The following is a 15,181-nucleotide window of genomic DNA, read 5'->3' on the forward strand; positions in this document are numbered from 1 at the left end:
ACTGGAAGCCCCTGGGGATTGTGAAGTCTTTGCTGCAAACTGCCTTCAACCAAAATGCTGTGTCTTTCATTTCGTTTTGTAATTGACACAGCTATGGCAGGAGACACTCTTGAAAAGGAAACCTTGGAAACAGTTTAAAAAGTTTTTTCTCTTGATACTTTTTAAATATGTGAAAATAAAATATGCCCAAGAAAAAAGTAAATGACTGTAATTTAGAAAAGGCTATTTATTAAATTTATACAAACACTTAAATAAATCCTTAAAGTATGAATAGTTTAATTAACTTTTTATAGGCTAGTTTGTGCCCCCACTTGGTTGCTTAAAGAGAAGGTGGGCACAAGATTAAAGGGAATCCCTCCTGGAGCTTCCACTGAGGTGGAGGGAGATCCTGACTGGTCCCAACTCAGAGCTGTGATTGGACCTTAAATTTGGCCACCTTCAGCCAAAATTATTTCCAGAGGTGTGGTAAATGCCCTGCCTCTGGCTAATAGGTGATGTCAATATATCACTGCATGACACTAGACAGAAAAACTAGCCATCTACATTCGAGTGAAGTGACTAAAGTGTTGTCAAATGCACGAAAAAACAAACAGAAAAGACAGAGCTGAAATAATACTTTTTCTAGTCTTTGTCATAATTATAGAGAATTAATCTTAGATGTTGCTTGCAACTGTAGTACATGAAAAGCATGTTCAGTCAAATGTAGTTTTAATGTTAATGAGATTCCTTTAATGTTTAGGCAACAGGAATGCTAAAAGCTTAACCATGTCAATGTATGTGCAATTTTCTGTAAAAAGGCCAAGGATGCTGGCTTTGCTGTTGACTGACCTATTCCACAGATAGGTATCATTTGGTGGAAGGCCAGAACAACACCTCATTTTCCAGGGAGTTATATCCAGGAAGAGCAAATAAGTTGTCTGCCTACCACAATTCCCTTTCTTTGGTTTGATCCATTCCTTCTCTCCACACTGGGGCCATGCTTCTTAGAAGGATTTAATCCAGCTCCAGGAGGTGGAGAGGTGTACTGACAGACTCTGTAAAAGGGTTAATTTTCTATTTTGAAATAAACCTTTCACCATCCTCTGTTGCTAGAGAAGAGTTGGAGTAGTGTCTCCACCAATCACTAGCAAAATGGAGTGGGGCCCCTACCCTCAGTCTCTTCAGAACCTCCTTGCTTTTGCTGTTTTTAAAAATATAGGGACTTTTGGCCATCACTGACATATCAAGAGTCATATGGAAAAAAATTGTTTCATAGTTATACTATTTATACAAAATAAATGCTTCTGTTTAAAATTTGCTCCAAAAAAAATTCTTCAGAGGAATAACTATTTATACCCACATATAGGGAATGTGATGCTTCAATAGTGAATATAATTTATGATGAGAATCAAAGATTTTAAAAAATAAAAAATATTACATGTCAGTGATACAGAAAATGAATATTTTGGCCCTCACCAAATAAATTAGTCCATCAGTGTAAGCTATAAATTACTGTCCATCTTCAGTTTGTGCTTGTCCAGACACAGGACAATCAGCTTCATACTTTTTTTTCAGGCCTTTCAAGAATATTCGCAAACTGTCTGGATCCAATCGAGAGTTCCTTGCAGTCTGAACCAGCCTTGTTGCTAGATGGTATACAGCCCTCTGTCTTAATGTCTCAGGAGTGGTTCTTTGCTTTTGCTGTTCTTAAAAATAAACACATACATTAAAATGTGAACATAGATATTCATTTATTGAAGTAGTAATGTTGGCTGTTTTCTGCCTGTCCCATATCTGAGTCTGCTGATATACCATTTGCAGATTCTATCTAGGACTACGTCTCGTACTTCATAATAGTAATGACAGCGCTCTTCAATAAAACCCATTAAAACCGCTCCCAAAAACATAATGTCTAGTTTCTTGACCTAACACCAGAATGAACTGAGAAATCCATTTGAAATCTATCCTACGAACAGCTTCTTAGTCTGTAAAATTCTGGTGAATTAAGGTTACAAAGATTATATAAATTACAGATTTATTTATTTTTCGCAACAGTTCATGGAATAAAGAAGCTTTTTGAAAATAAAATGAAATAAAATAAAATCCTTCTCTCCCTTTCTTGCAGTCATTTTATTAGCAAATTTGTTAAAAGTAAAACTGATTTTCTTTAAAAATTCTCAATAACCAGTAACACAGTTGCCCTGTATCATTAGATCTTATTTTTATGTGCCATATTTATGTACCTCTCTAATATATCACTGAGCTACTTACATTTTATCAAACAATAGACAATACATGAGAATATATCGAAGGTATGTGTTTTATAAGACTATAATTTAACTACTGCAAATTACTACTACATACCAAAATTTGTCTAGCAATATGAGTTGTGATCTCCTTTGCATCCAAAATTATTGATGGCGGTAGAGAAGAAACTTCTGCAGCTTTTAATCCTAAATATAAAAAAATATGAAGTAGTCCTTCACCCGTCTGTGTCAGAATGAATACTTACCTTAATCAAAATGTCACTCTAAAATGAAATTTTTCAAAAAGTATTTTTATTTAATTCCCCTATACGTTTCCTCTCCTCTGTATTTGCACTCAATAATTTTCATAGCAGTCCGACTTATGGAGAGCAAAGATTAAATCAAGTTACTCAGGGTCTGTAGTGATGCCTACTCTAAAACATATATATTCTGTGTAATCACAATAGGTATTATGACACAAGCTAACTGCTGATGTCACTAACTTCTCATGCTCAGATGCGTCAGCTGTAATACTAGGGTTGTGAATAGGCAGCTCTTTTTCCATTACTGAAGGAGGGGCAAAGTCTACAGAGTAGGAAGAAGAATCCCCCACTAAGAGGATTGGAGAACAAAAGTTGGGAAGTGGGTTTAGCAGCCTTCACTTAATTCTGATCCAACAGATAATGTCCCAGGAAATCTGTAAGGGTGATCAATACACGCTGTCAGTCATACATTTTTATGGGCTCAGGACATCATCTTGGATGGCCTGTTTTTTTGTACTTCGGAGATGACAACCCTAGACAGAAGGAGCCTTACTCAGTGAGGAGAACGAGGTGGAGAGCAGAATTTGAGTGGCTGGTTTCCAGGATCAGTGAAAATGATTGAGACTCTGTGTGTTCCCGTCTCTCACCCGATGAGCCATTTGTCTTTGGGAAGAGGGACAGAGTATCACTGATGCCTGTCCTGCTCCCTAAAGTGTGATGTTTGATTCTTCCTCCATCCCTTAACTGGTCTAGGAGAACTTGAGACCTAACCCTATCCAACAGCTGCTGAACAGCTTCTCTTTTCAATAGCTGGGCTGCATGCTTCTGCCTCCCCTGAAAGCTGAGAGGAAACAGCAAGGCTCCTAGGAGTCCTTAAATCCCCCAGTAATGCTGGCAGACCAGGTGCCTCAACTGAACACTACTCCTGAGGGCATTTTGCACCAAAAAATTAAAAACTCTGCACACAGTTTAAAATTCTGCAAAAATTCTGCAAGTTTTGTCAATAAATAAATGCAGAGGCTACAGCATAGCAGTGGGGCTCACAAGCCACCAGCTGAAGGTGGGAGATCACTCTGCAGCCTCCCCACTTCCCGGGACACAGACTCAGCGGTGAGGCTGCACCCGACCCTGACACAGCACAAGGCCTGGGCTTGCCCCAGAAACACCCTGGGGCCCTGCCCTCTGCACCAGATGCACCAGGTGTGGGGCAGGCAGGCTCAACCAGGCAAGATCCAAGTGTGGAGAGACTCAGTGTGGGGGGGATCCAGGTGTGAGGTGAGAAGATTCTGTGTGGGACAATCTGGGTGCAGGCAGCTCAGTTGGGGGTCTAGGTGTGAGGGGATCTGGATGCACAGAGGCTCACTGGGGGGCTTCCATGTGCAGGGCAATGGGACTCTGCACGGGCTTCCAGGTGAAAGTGGTTAGGGCTCAGCAGAGGGGTCTGGATGTGGGGGGGGGTCTCAGTACGGGGGGTCTGGGTTCTGGGGGACTAGGGCTTGGTGGAGTGGAGGTCTGGGTGCAGCTATTGGGGGCCAGAGGATGGGAGTTTGAGTGCAGGAAGCTCAGTGGGGGTGGTCTGGGTGCAAGGATGTCTGGGTACAGGAGGTCCAGACGCACGGGGGTTGGGTGGATGGGGAGCAGCTCCCTGTACAGTGACCCCTCCCCACCCCAGCTGAGGAGTGATGGGAGCAGGAAGCAGGGGAGGATGCTGAGCTTCCTGCAGCTGAGGGAAGTTTCTGGGGAAGAGGAAGTCCCATCCTCTCCTGCTTCCTTCCAGCCCAGCCGGGACTAGCAGCTGATCCTGGTTTAGGGTAGAAGCCACTGGCTGGGGTGTCCCCAGCCCTGTGGTGATTTACCTCTCTGCCAGCTGCTCTGGGTGCCTGAAGCAATGTACCTGCACAGCTAGGGAGTGGTGTGTGACTGCTCTTCCCTGTCAGAAAGTCATTTTTCTGTGGGGAAGCAAAGAAATCTGTGGGGGACATGAATTCTTGCAGTCCTATAATCTATGTATAATTCTTCAGAATTCATTTTGTAAAAAATCCCCAAAACTGGCCTTGTGTTACCAATGTGAGGCAAATTAGCAGTGAAATTTTGATAAAGGCTTAGAAGGAACATTTTATATTAAATTAATTCTAACTTTAACTCAAATAATTTATAGTCTTCGGCTATCTCAGACTTGTAAAAATTGTGTGTTGTGAGACAACTCCCTATTGATTAAATCAGCTAAATCAGGGATCAACTACAAAATCTAGCATTTATACCTAGTCTACACTAGAAGCACCACATCAGCGCAACTGCATTGATGCAGCTGCTCCACTGTAGCATGTCTGGTGAAGACACACTATGCCGACAGGAGAGAGCTCTCCCATCAACATAATTACTCCACCTCCGCGAAAGGTGGTAACTATGTGGGCAGGAGAGCGTCTCCCACTGCTGTACTGCTGCCCATACGACACTTGTGTCAGTGTAACCTGCATCGCTCAGGGGGGTGTCTTTTTTACATCCCTGAGTGACATAAGTTATATCAACATAAGAGGTAGTGTAGACCAGCCCTCAGAAACATTATGTGGATTCTTTTCACTCCCTGAAGGATTATGGGTCTATAAAGAAATGAATGGATGACAATGAGACATAAATAACATGTTTTAATCTGTTACACAGTCTGCTTCACTACAGTTTATATTAAATTTAAAGGATAAATGAACCCATTTTCCCCAGAACACAGTTTTGACATTTTAAAGGATACAAAGCACCTCTCTGCATAAATAAACTGAGGCATCCATCTGTGAACATTAATTTATCATTTTTAATAAAACTTCATTCATTTAGGATGAGCCAAATGGGTACACTTTTAGTTAATTCTTTTATATCATCCTATATGAGCAAAGACAAAAGAGGCAGCTCTCAAATAAGTCTTGAATGTGCAGGCATCCATTTAAGACTATCTCACAGCCCCTTGAATTGCTCCCATAATCAAACAGGAAACCAGTGCAGAGCACTCAGTACAGCTACTATGTGCTCAGAGTGACCCATCTAAAGTCACTGTGTTCTCAACCAATTGAAGATTCCAGGTGAAGTCTTAGAGCAGAAAGATCATTTTATTAGACAATTAAGTTTTTCATACTGTGGACACAAAATAACTACCTTATTACACAACTATTTAAAATACAAAAATAAATGGAACAGTATTTTAACCTGTTTTTTTATTTAGCATGTGCATAGTCGTCTAGCCAAGCGATGGCATCTTCAGTGGCATGATGAAGTTCTTCTAGGCCACCGCTGAACCTGTAAGTTACTATGTAAAAAATTATTCACAATATGGAGTGATCTGTCAGTGGATAGTAGGAATGTTAGACCCTAATAGTTTAATATAGCTTCTGTACTTTTTATTAATATCAATACTGAAGTCCATTACCATAGTTTTTTTCCTCTGTGTGTCCTTTCGAAAGTATGTAAGTATAAGTAATTTTTTCCTTATTTCCAGCACCGTTTCTCACGTGTTGCACTTCAAAATGGTTGTTTTCCACATTGGGATATAAAGCATCTATGTGACACAGTTCCAGGAAATGTGTAGCAAATAGAGTAAATGCCTAAATTAGGCAACAGAAAAGGAAATATTATAACATATTAAGTAATCCTTCATAATTCATTATAATTAAGCAAAATAAGGTTAAATATATATTTTCAAAGTGGGCATAGGGTTTAGCAATATGACTTTCATTGATGGCTAAATCTGCGTGCATTGCTTTGAAAAAATGCCCTGAAATTACTAAAAAATATTAAATTGAATGAAGAGATCTATTTCTTTGGTACTGTAAACATGGGCATGATTATAGCAAAATATCAAAGAAAGCTCCAAATATAGGCAGTTTTAAAGCAGTTTCAAAAATATATTAAATGAGCCCTTTCATTTTTAAATTAAGTGATACTGTTTGCTGAACATAATACATTTAATCAACCTAATGATATAACAAAAATGGACCATTTAGACTGTATATCAGAAAAACACATGAGACACCTTTTAGGCTATGGAACAATCTCATAAGAGGAGCAATGGAAGTGTCAATACATGACATATTTTAAACTAGACTGGGAATAAACAGTAACATGAATTTAGGATACAATCCTTTTCTGGCACGGAGACGGACTGGATGACTCAACAGATCTTCCCAACCTGGATTATCTGACCCCTTTCCCAATGGAATATATAAATGTAGCCACTAATACAGAATTTCCTAACTTTCATACTATTTTATCAAAATTACTGTCAAGAATGTACACAAAATTGCCCGAACATTCTGATATTATATATTATCCTTCAGCTAAAACTATGAGAAATATTTGAACATTTCAAACCAATCTGCAAAAGTATTCCAAAATAAGCCCGGGTAAGAGTCCAGCCTATGTCCAGGTCTGCAAAAGTTTGACAACATGCTGAAGTTAATAGCTAGGAAATAATTGGAGTTTCCTCCCCACTTAAAGGCGATTTCTATTTCTCTTGATAAGCCACCTTGTCTACGCACCTTTAAGTTAAGGAAGATTGGAGGTGGAGGATCCCAACAAATTATGGAAAAGGAGCAGCCAGTTGGGGGAGTTCCCTTTGGAGATTTAGGTATATAAACGCTAATTTCCAAGCAAAACCGAAGAGGTTAGTTAATTTGCTTTCAACACAGAAAGACAAACAGAAGGGTTCATTTCATGAACCAAATACTGCAGGATTCTCCTAGAACCAATTACCATACAGCTACTTTAGGGATATTGTCAGTCTCATTCTTGGTATAGTCACTGCAAATTGTAAAAGTCAAGGCAGAGTCTTGGCCAAAGGAAAGAACAGGAAGGAACATGAATGGAGCCAAGGGTTAGAAGGAGTGTGTTCAAGGGATGATCGTGTGGTTAGAATGGGATGGGATAAGAATAGGACAAGTACTAGAAGGGCAGGAAGTATGGCATCCTTGTCCTTATTCTTATCTATTGATCAATCTCTTTTTTTATCCGTAAATCCCAGTAAGTGTATCCGTATTACTTAGATCAGAATTGTCCATAAAATGAAGACTGGAGTATGAGAAAATGTTTTTATTTGGTACCATTTTAAGTCTGCGTGAGAAAAAAATTACAAATTTTAGAGACTAATTATTAAAAAATATAAAAAATACCTTTAAACTCAGTAGATATTCACACACTGAATAACAAATGCCAATACCTTCTTCAGTGCTGGTACCTCTGCCAAGTTCATCAATTATGATGAGTGATTTGTCATTAGCATTTTGTATGATATATGTTATCTAAGAAAAAAATACTTTGTTATCTCTAGCAGTATATTTTTCAATCTCCACCCCCGCACCTGAAAAACCAAACAAACCAACAAAAAGTCCACTGATAATGTGAGTAAAGAACATAATCTTTCAGAAGATCCATGGCTTTCACCTCTGAGCAGCTTCCAAACAGCTGGCATTTTAAAACAAACAAAACATCTTGCCACAAAAGTGTTTGCCTCTTTCTCTCTAAATATGTAATTTTTCCTCAAAATGAGGTCTCAGGTGGAGTACTAGCAACAGTTAGATATGGCCCAACAATAATTTAAGGTACAATACCTAATGAAGCATCAAGATGTCCAATGGAACAGTGATTTCTACTCCTGTTGGAATGGTTTCAGAGATACTGGACTTAAAACGGTGACATGATTTAGAGAAAAGCTATTATGAATAATTCTTAGATCTTCCTGCTCATCTCCAGCTTACTGGTTGGGGAGCAGGTCTTAAAGTCCAAAACCCACATTGAAAATCTTGAAGAAAAAAAGAGAAGATGGCAGGCAAGATAGAAAGTTTGGAGGGCATTGTAGAAAGGAGCTACAGGTAGAGAAAAGGATGGTTGTGGGGTTTTCTGCCTTATTTGATAGCAGGCCTATTTTAGAAAAGTTTTAAAAAATAACTTACTGGTATTATTTTTCTGCCCTGCTTCCTGAGAAGTCCAGTTGTCCTAGTTACTAATACCTGTTTGCAATATGGAGGTCTGGTTAAACTCTTCTTCTTTCATATGGCTTAAAAACAGTATCGTTAGCTGTCCAGATTTAAGTTGGCAATCCAATTGATTGCTTCAGGTGACGCAGAGTAGATGGAAGAAATACTACTGATATATGATTATTTGGGACACGAGTTGATAACGTGTTTCATAGCTTGAAGTCTGTTTCTGCACTCACAAATAGAATTGTGTATCAGCACATTCAGTTCAAAGTGTAGCATATTTTCATGTGAGTGAAAAGCCAGTGGGTTGTTCAGTTGAGTCCTTGATCAGGTGTTTGCATGGAACACTAGTGTCCTTTCACCTTGCTCGCCACTGACTTCATGGGAGAACCCCGAGTCTTCGAACTCTTGCGCTGCAAGCCAAAAAAGCTCTCTGGATTTGAGTTGGAATCTTGATATATTATTTAGGTATTCATATATTGGAAAATCCTTGTTCCTTCATGTAGCAACGAATTTGGAGTGGGCTGATGTGTGCCAGTATGGGAAGCCATGGTTGTGACATTGATTTTACTGTGTCTGTAATGACATGCATGATGGTGTTTAGTTGAGAATTGACAAATGGTGTGTCTAGACAGGTCAGCAGTATTCTGTGGCAGAGTAGAAAAAGGCTAGTGAAGAGGTTTGTAGAGTTTCTGCATTGGCTCCCCAGGTTGCTGCTCACAGCTTATGGATGGGGTTTACACACATCTTTATTTTGTCATAGATATTTTTCAGATGCTAGTTCAGAGCTAGTGCTGACACGGTCTCTGTGCTGCGTGGTGGCGTGGCTGGCTCCAACCCATCTTTGTGCTCTGGGTGGCGTGGCTGGAGCACTGGTAAAGGGACAGGGAGTGAGGGGATTGGATAGAGGGCAGAGGAGTTTGGGGTGGTGGTGGTCAGGGGGCAAGGATGTGGATAGAGGTCAGGGCAGTCAGAGGGTGGGGACCACAAGGGTTGAATGGGGGCAGGGGTCCCGGGGGGGCAGTCAGGAAGGAGGGGGTGGGTTGGATGGGCGGTGGAGGGCAGTCAGAGGCAGGGGTTCTGGGGGTGGTTGGATGGGGCAGGAGTCCTGGGGGGCAGTCAGAAATGAGAGGAGGGGTTGGATGGGGCGGCGGGGGACAGTCGGGGCAGGGGTTCTGGGATCAGTCAGGGGACAGGGAGCGGGGTGGTGAATGGGGCAAGGGTCCCGGGGGGGCCATCAGGGAATGGGGAAGTTGGATGGGGCAGGAGTCCGGAAGGGGGGGGACATCAGGGGGCAAGAAGCAGGGGGGGTTGCATAGGGGGCAGGGGCCAGGCCATGCCTGGCTGTTTGGGAAGGCACAGCCTCCCCTAACTGGCCCTCCACACAATTTCCAAAACCCGGTGTGGCCCTCAGGCCAAAAAGTTTGCCCATCCCTGGGCTAGCGGAATGTGAGGCTTTGGTCTAACATCACATCAAGACATTTTGCAGTTTTATCTTCTAATCACAGACATCCATGTGCAGCTCTGCCCTAGTTTTTCGATTGTTAGATGATATGCTGACACCACAGTTTTAGCCTCTGTCTACACTGCACATGACATGTTTAGTAGGTATAGCTCTCTGGTGCTGGAGTCTTAAATGGGGGGCAAAGGCTCCAGCAGCTCCTGTGGCAGGGAAATCCTCCAGCAGTGGGAAGCTGCCAGAACCTTTTCCTGCTGCTGGAGAATTTTCCTGCAACTGGAAAAACTCCAGCAGTGGGGAGCCAGTTGCAGGACATTACAGTGCTAAAAATAGCAGTATAGATGGGGGAGTCACTGCTTGGGTGAGCAGAATGCCATGTAGGGTACAAGATTCAGGCATGTCTTTACTATACTCACCAAAACAATACCTTGCTGCAATTGGACCAGCTTTTGACGTTTCCCTGGGTTCGCCACCCCAAGCTAATGCAAAATTAGCCAAGCTTTGTGGCTGGAGTAAGTGAAATCCTGATCTTCAACTGTCTTGAGTCATCTTTGATGGCATGCTAGAATCAGTGACTCTGCCAGGGATGTTGCGGTATTTATTTGGTTCTTCTTTACTTCTATTGCCATTTGGGCAGTGACATGACTACTGGAGTTCAAACCCAATGTGGATTAACAGCAGTCAATGCCAGCTGTGTAGAAATTAGCAAAAGTAATGCTAGACGTATTCTGAGGGATTTCAACTGGTCTTCGGTGATGAAACAGAAATCTGGATTGCAGTATCTGTTCCAGGGGCAGAATGAAAAGTGCCTGTGTCTTTTGCATACAAAAGAAGGTATGTGTCTTCATTTGATGACAATTCCACAAGTGCCTCATCCACAATATCGTTACTAGCATAGTCCTACATTGTGTGGTGGCGACTGAAATCAATGACATATATATAAGCCAGGCAACAGACTGTGGGTAATGAGGGAGAAGACAAGTCTGTATTCAGTGGTTTATGCACATTAAACACTCTTCTCTTGATGATTCTTACTGAGATGGTGAAGGTTCCAGAGTTGCTCCTAGCAACTATTGTGTCATAATCCTCAGTGCTGTGCTTGATGCACGTCTCAAGGCTGTGTTTTGGGTGATGGAGGTAGGTGATGAGATTGTAGCCAGCAATATGGCAGCGTGGTTCTTGCATTTCTTGCAGGGCAATGATGTTAATCATGTTGTCTCATGTAACATGAGCTAGCTGGTCGCTTTTAGGCTAGTAAATAACTTCAACATTCAACTGGCAAATTCTTAGAGCTGGGTCTACAATTCTCTTAAGTGACTCTGGATGGAGTCACTTTTTGCAGAGTAACTATTTCCATTGCTGTTCAATCTGGGACTTCACTGGGTGATGTTCGGATGCCAATTTGACAATATTGGTTGTGCTTTAGCACATAACAATGGAGACCACATGGTAGAAGGTTGTCATCACCTGCCTCTGATTAGTCTCTGAACAGTAACTAATGGATCATATAGCAGCAACATCCAGACAGCTTTCTTTCGCTCTACAAACAGCCATCCGGTAGTTAACATTTCTTTCAGATGCATGACCTCAAGACTAGACTACTGTAATGAAGGGATGCATCTTAAATTCATGTGGAAACTGAAACTGATGCAAAATTCACTTGTTAAGTAAAGGTTTGTTTTCCCCATAATCACATTAAGACTGTGATTCACAAAACACGCAAGACTATGTTAAGTTCTGTGCTTGACAGTGACAGCCAATTAGTTCCTGCGTTGATTTTCTGATGCTGGTTTTGACCTGTAAAACCCTAAATGGCCTGGGACCTACCTTTCTAAAAGATGCTTCTCTCCTCATGACGTACAATATGGAAGAGAGATACAGAAGCCAAGTTGTCTTTGACTGCTTTGTTTGTACACAGAATCATAGAAATGTAGGTCTGGAAGGGACCTCAGAGGTCACCTAGCCCAGCCCCTGTGCTGAGGCAGGACCAAGTACTCCTACACTATCCCTGACATGTGCTTGTCTAAAATAAAAGTGCTTCAGTGCCAATGAAATATATATCCATAAACCAATGTAAACTGTCCCAGCTTAATGTTAATCAGGGCCCTTGATACTAAAATAATTAAACTTGTACCTCTTTCATTTCCTTCATGAATGTCGATGAATTTGTTTCTATGTCATCATCCATACCAATTCTAGTGAAAATTTGCTCAGCAATTCTAAAAGAAGAATATTCTGCTGGGACATAAGAACCTGTAAAATAAAATAAAAGTACAAGTTACCTTATGTTATCACTGGTAGTAACACTATAGCTAAAAATTGGCCTTGTGTAATACACATAAAATCTCATCTTATTTTTAGAAACACAGTTTTCCACTTAGTAAATAATGAAATTTTCAGTAGAAAACAATATGAGTAGTGTAAAAGAATACTTATAAGGTAAACTGTTGCTCACCAATCTGTGCCATAATTTGACAGAGAGCAATCTGTTTCAGATAAGTTGATTTACCACTCATATTTGGTCCTGTAATAATGATAAAATTGCTGCCTTCTGTGATATACGTGTTATTAGAAATAGGTTTTTCCACAGATATCTTTTCAAGAATGGGATGCCATCCCTGCTTGATTGCTAAGGTATCAGTAAATTCTGGACGAACTAAACCAAGAAAAAATTGTAAGAAATGTTAAGCACTAAATACAAAATAAACCTATGACAATTATTAAAAAGCTAAATTTTTAAATAAAATAAGAATGACTCATGCAGAGCTCTGAGTCTGTTACACTTCCTCTTGTTGAATAATATCTTGCTACTTGAGTTGGGGGCTTCACTCCTCTGCCAGACATAGCATGACAAGGTGCTGCCTCAGTTTCCCCCAACCTGTATCTACAAAATAAGTCAAAACAAGCTTGCCTTAAAGCAGTTCCCTTTAATTAACAGAAACAAATATCCCAAACAGGGAAAGACCTTCCACTCAAGCCTTTAATCCTACTCCTAGCTCCAGATTTGGGAGACCCCTCTTACATAGTTCTGTATTTTGACTGCATCATGAGGCTCCTAGTCCTCCTCCCTGGAGATGGAGTACTGTTCAGAACAGTCTTTCTACTGTTTACAGAAAATAACCCTCCATCCTCCTCCACAGAGCTGGAGGTACCACCTTCACCTTCCCAGTTCTCACTGGAGCTTGGGTAGAACTCTTGCCAGTGCTTTAGCTAACATGGCATAAAGATGTGAACCAGTTCTTCTCCCTGGAACTGAGGTTCAGGTATCATTTGTCTATCCCATAACAGAGTGGGCACCCTCCCCCTTTTCTATTGCCTGCTGTCTCCTGTCATCAGGAGTCTTTTTTCCCCAACACTGCTCTTTGCTGACCTCCTCTCCATACTGAGTTCTGGTAATTTTATTAAAATCAGGTGATCCCCTAACTGAGCAGTAATCACTCACCTGGGCAATCAGTTAGCTCCCAATCCACCAATTAGTCACCAAGGCTGGCGTACCAACCTTAGTCATGGGTAGACTGTCCCTAATTCTCTCTAAAAGGTCAGTCACCCCGTGACAAGAACTATTCACAAAGAAGAGATTATTCAACATGAGCAAGAGTGGAAGAATCAGAAAGGATATTCCCATGTAGAAGACCTGACCTATAGCTATCAAATCAGCAAAGACAGTATACTTGGAGGAATTAATGGGCTGTTTTCAGGTAGAGATTACATCTTTTATACAAGTCCTCATGATCTTATTACAGAAAAATAACATCTTAGCCCTCCATTCTCAGATAACATGCCAAGTTTCTGTTCAGAAGCAAGTGGAGGAATATGTGAATAAAAAGGGAAAGAAAAGTAGGAAAAGTGAAGCTATAAAAGTAATTCATACACTGAACTGAAATCCAATTTTAGTTCTATAGATGACTAATATATGAAGAGATAAATACAAGAGCCACAAACTAGACCTGGTACTATTATATAAATATTGGGGGACAGGGGTGTAGCTTTACCAGCATTTTTATTTATATTTACCATCTCTTAGAAAGACACTTACCATAGTCAGAAAGAGTGCAGGCATGGGCAAATGACAGCAACATATCCAACATTGACACAGTGTCAGAGAGTTTGTATAGGCAATGGATATGTTCATAGATTTCACTCAGTAGTTTACACACTATCCTGCAAGCAGACTGCTCTGAATTAGTTACTGTACACTACTATATTTTATTGCTTTACACAGTTTACAGCAATAAAGCAATTATTAAGTTCATAATGTCAATATGGTACTTAGATATGAGGATGACAGGCATTACATAAATGCCATAGAGATTTGTAAACATGGGCAATTCTGTGAATTTCTAAAAAGCATAGTAAGTTATTGGGGAACAACTTCTAGGCCAAATTCTGCCATCAGCTTTGCAGATGCAACTTCCACTGCTTGAAAGGGAGCTGCATGTGCAAAATTCACTCTAAAAAACACACTTTTGGAACCAATGTTGTTCTTTGTCCTCCAAAAAGTGTGACTCTTCAGTTTCTTGAGTCCTTCATATTTAAAATGGGTTCACATGATCTCCAAAAGAAGATGTAGCCAAAAATAGCCTATGTTAGCTTTTGTGATCTAGAAGAAAAGAGAACAATATATGCCCTTGGATCCCTTTATAAGCATAATTTATGGAAAAACTGAAGGTTAAAATGAAAGGCATACTTAATAGAAATAATGGCTACAAATTGCTATACTCATGGTGTCATTTTGTTTTGATAATATTCTACAAAAAGTTTAATAAATGTGATGGATACTCTTCTTTTTTATGAATAAATCCCTATAAATTTTAATCATAATTCAGAATAATGTAGATTTAGCCTTTTAATGTGCTCTCTCATGAAGAACACTCACTCTCTACAATCTGGAGTGCTTTTATAAGACACCATTATTTACCAATGAAAATATATTAGAAAACCTCACAACTAGTTGTTAATATGGCAAATAAATCAAGTTAACACAAATATTAAAGAGTTTGAAATGTTCTTACAAGTAGGTCATGTGATAAATTTCTCTCAAAGACTCCTGGCATCTTTCATTCATTTTAATTAAGTCTGCTGAAGTAAAGCTATATGCATTTTTCATTTTAGTGATCTGTAGGGAAATTAAAACTTTAAGTAACACATTTCAAATAAACGCACATAAAGAAAGATTTACAGAAAACAAAGTAGGAACAATCTGGAAAGCTAGTGACAAAACTGTTCCCTTATTTCACTTTTCCTAAATAAAATAGCATGAAAAAACAAGAAAAC

At 40.1% G+C, this 15,181-nt stretch overlaps 1 protein-coding gene across 1 annotated transcript in view; it reads right to left on the bottom strand.

Annotated features, from left to right (window-relative positions):
- Positions 1 to 208: 208 nt before the first annotated feature.
- The window catches only part of MSH4 (mutS homolog 4), a 62,113-nt gene continuing 47,140 nt past the window's right edge, over positions 209 to 15,181 (bottom strand). Inside the window, exons 13-20 of the mRNA XM_050960909.1 lie at positions 14,920 to 15,023; positions 13,944 to 14,068; positions 12,363 to 12,563; positions 12,042 to 12,160; positions 7,642 to 7,770; positions 5,904 to 6,078; positions 2,344 to 2,432; positions 209 to 1,680 (exon numbers count right to left, since the gene is read on the bottom strand). Coding sequence (XP_050816866.1) covers positions 1,489 to 1,680; positions 2,344 to 2,432; positions 5,904 to 6,078; positions 7,642 to 7,770; positions 12,042 to 12,160; positions 12,363 to 12,563; positions 13,944 to 14,068; positions 14,920 to 15,023 — 1,134 coding nt within the window. The 3' untranslated portion in view covers positions 209 to 1,488. The remainder of the gene's footprint in view (positions 1,681 to 2,343; positions 2,433 to 5,903; positions 6,079 to 7,641; positions 7,771 to 12,041; positions 12,161 to 12,362; positions 12,564 to 13,943; positions 14,069 to 14,919; positions 15,024 to 15,181) is intronic.

Source organism: Gopherus flavomarginatus, chromosome 7 (genome assembly GCF_025201925.1).
Source record: "Gopherus flavomarginatus isolate rGopFla2 chromosome 7, rGopFla2.mat.asm, whole genome shotgun sequence".
Taxonomy (NCBI): domain Eukaryota; kingdom Metazoa; phylum Chordata; order Testudines; family Testudinidae; genus Gopherus; species Gopherus flavomarginatus.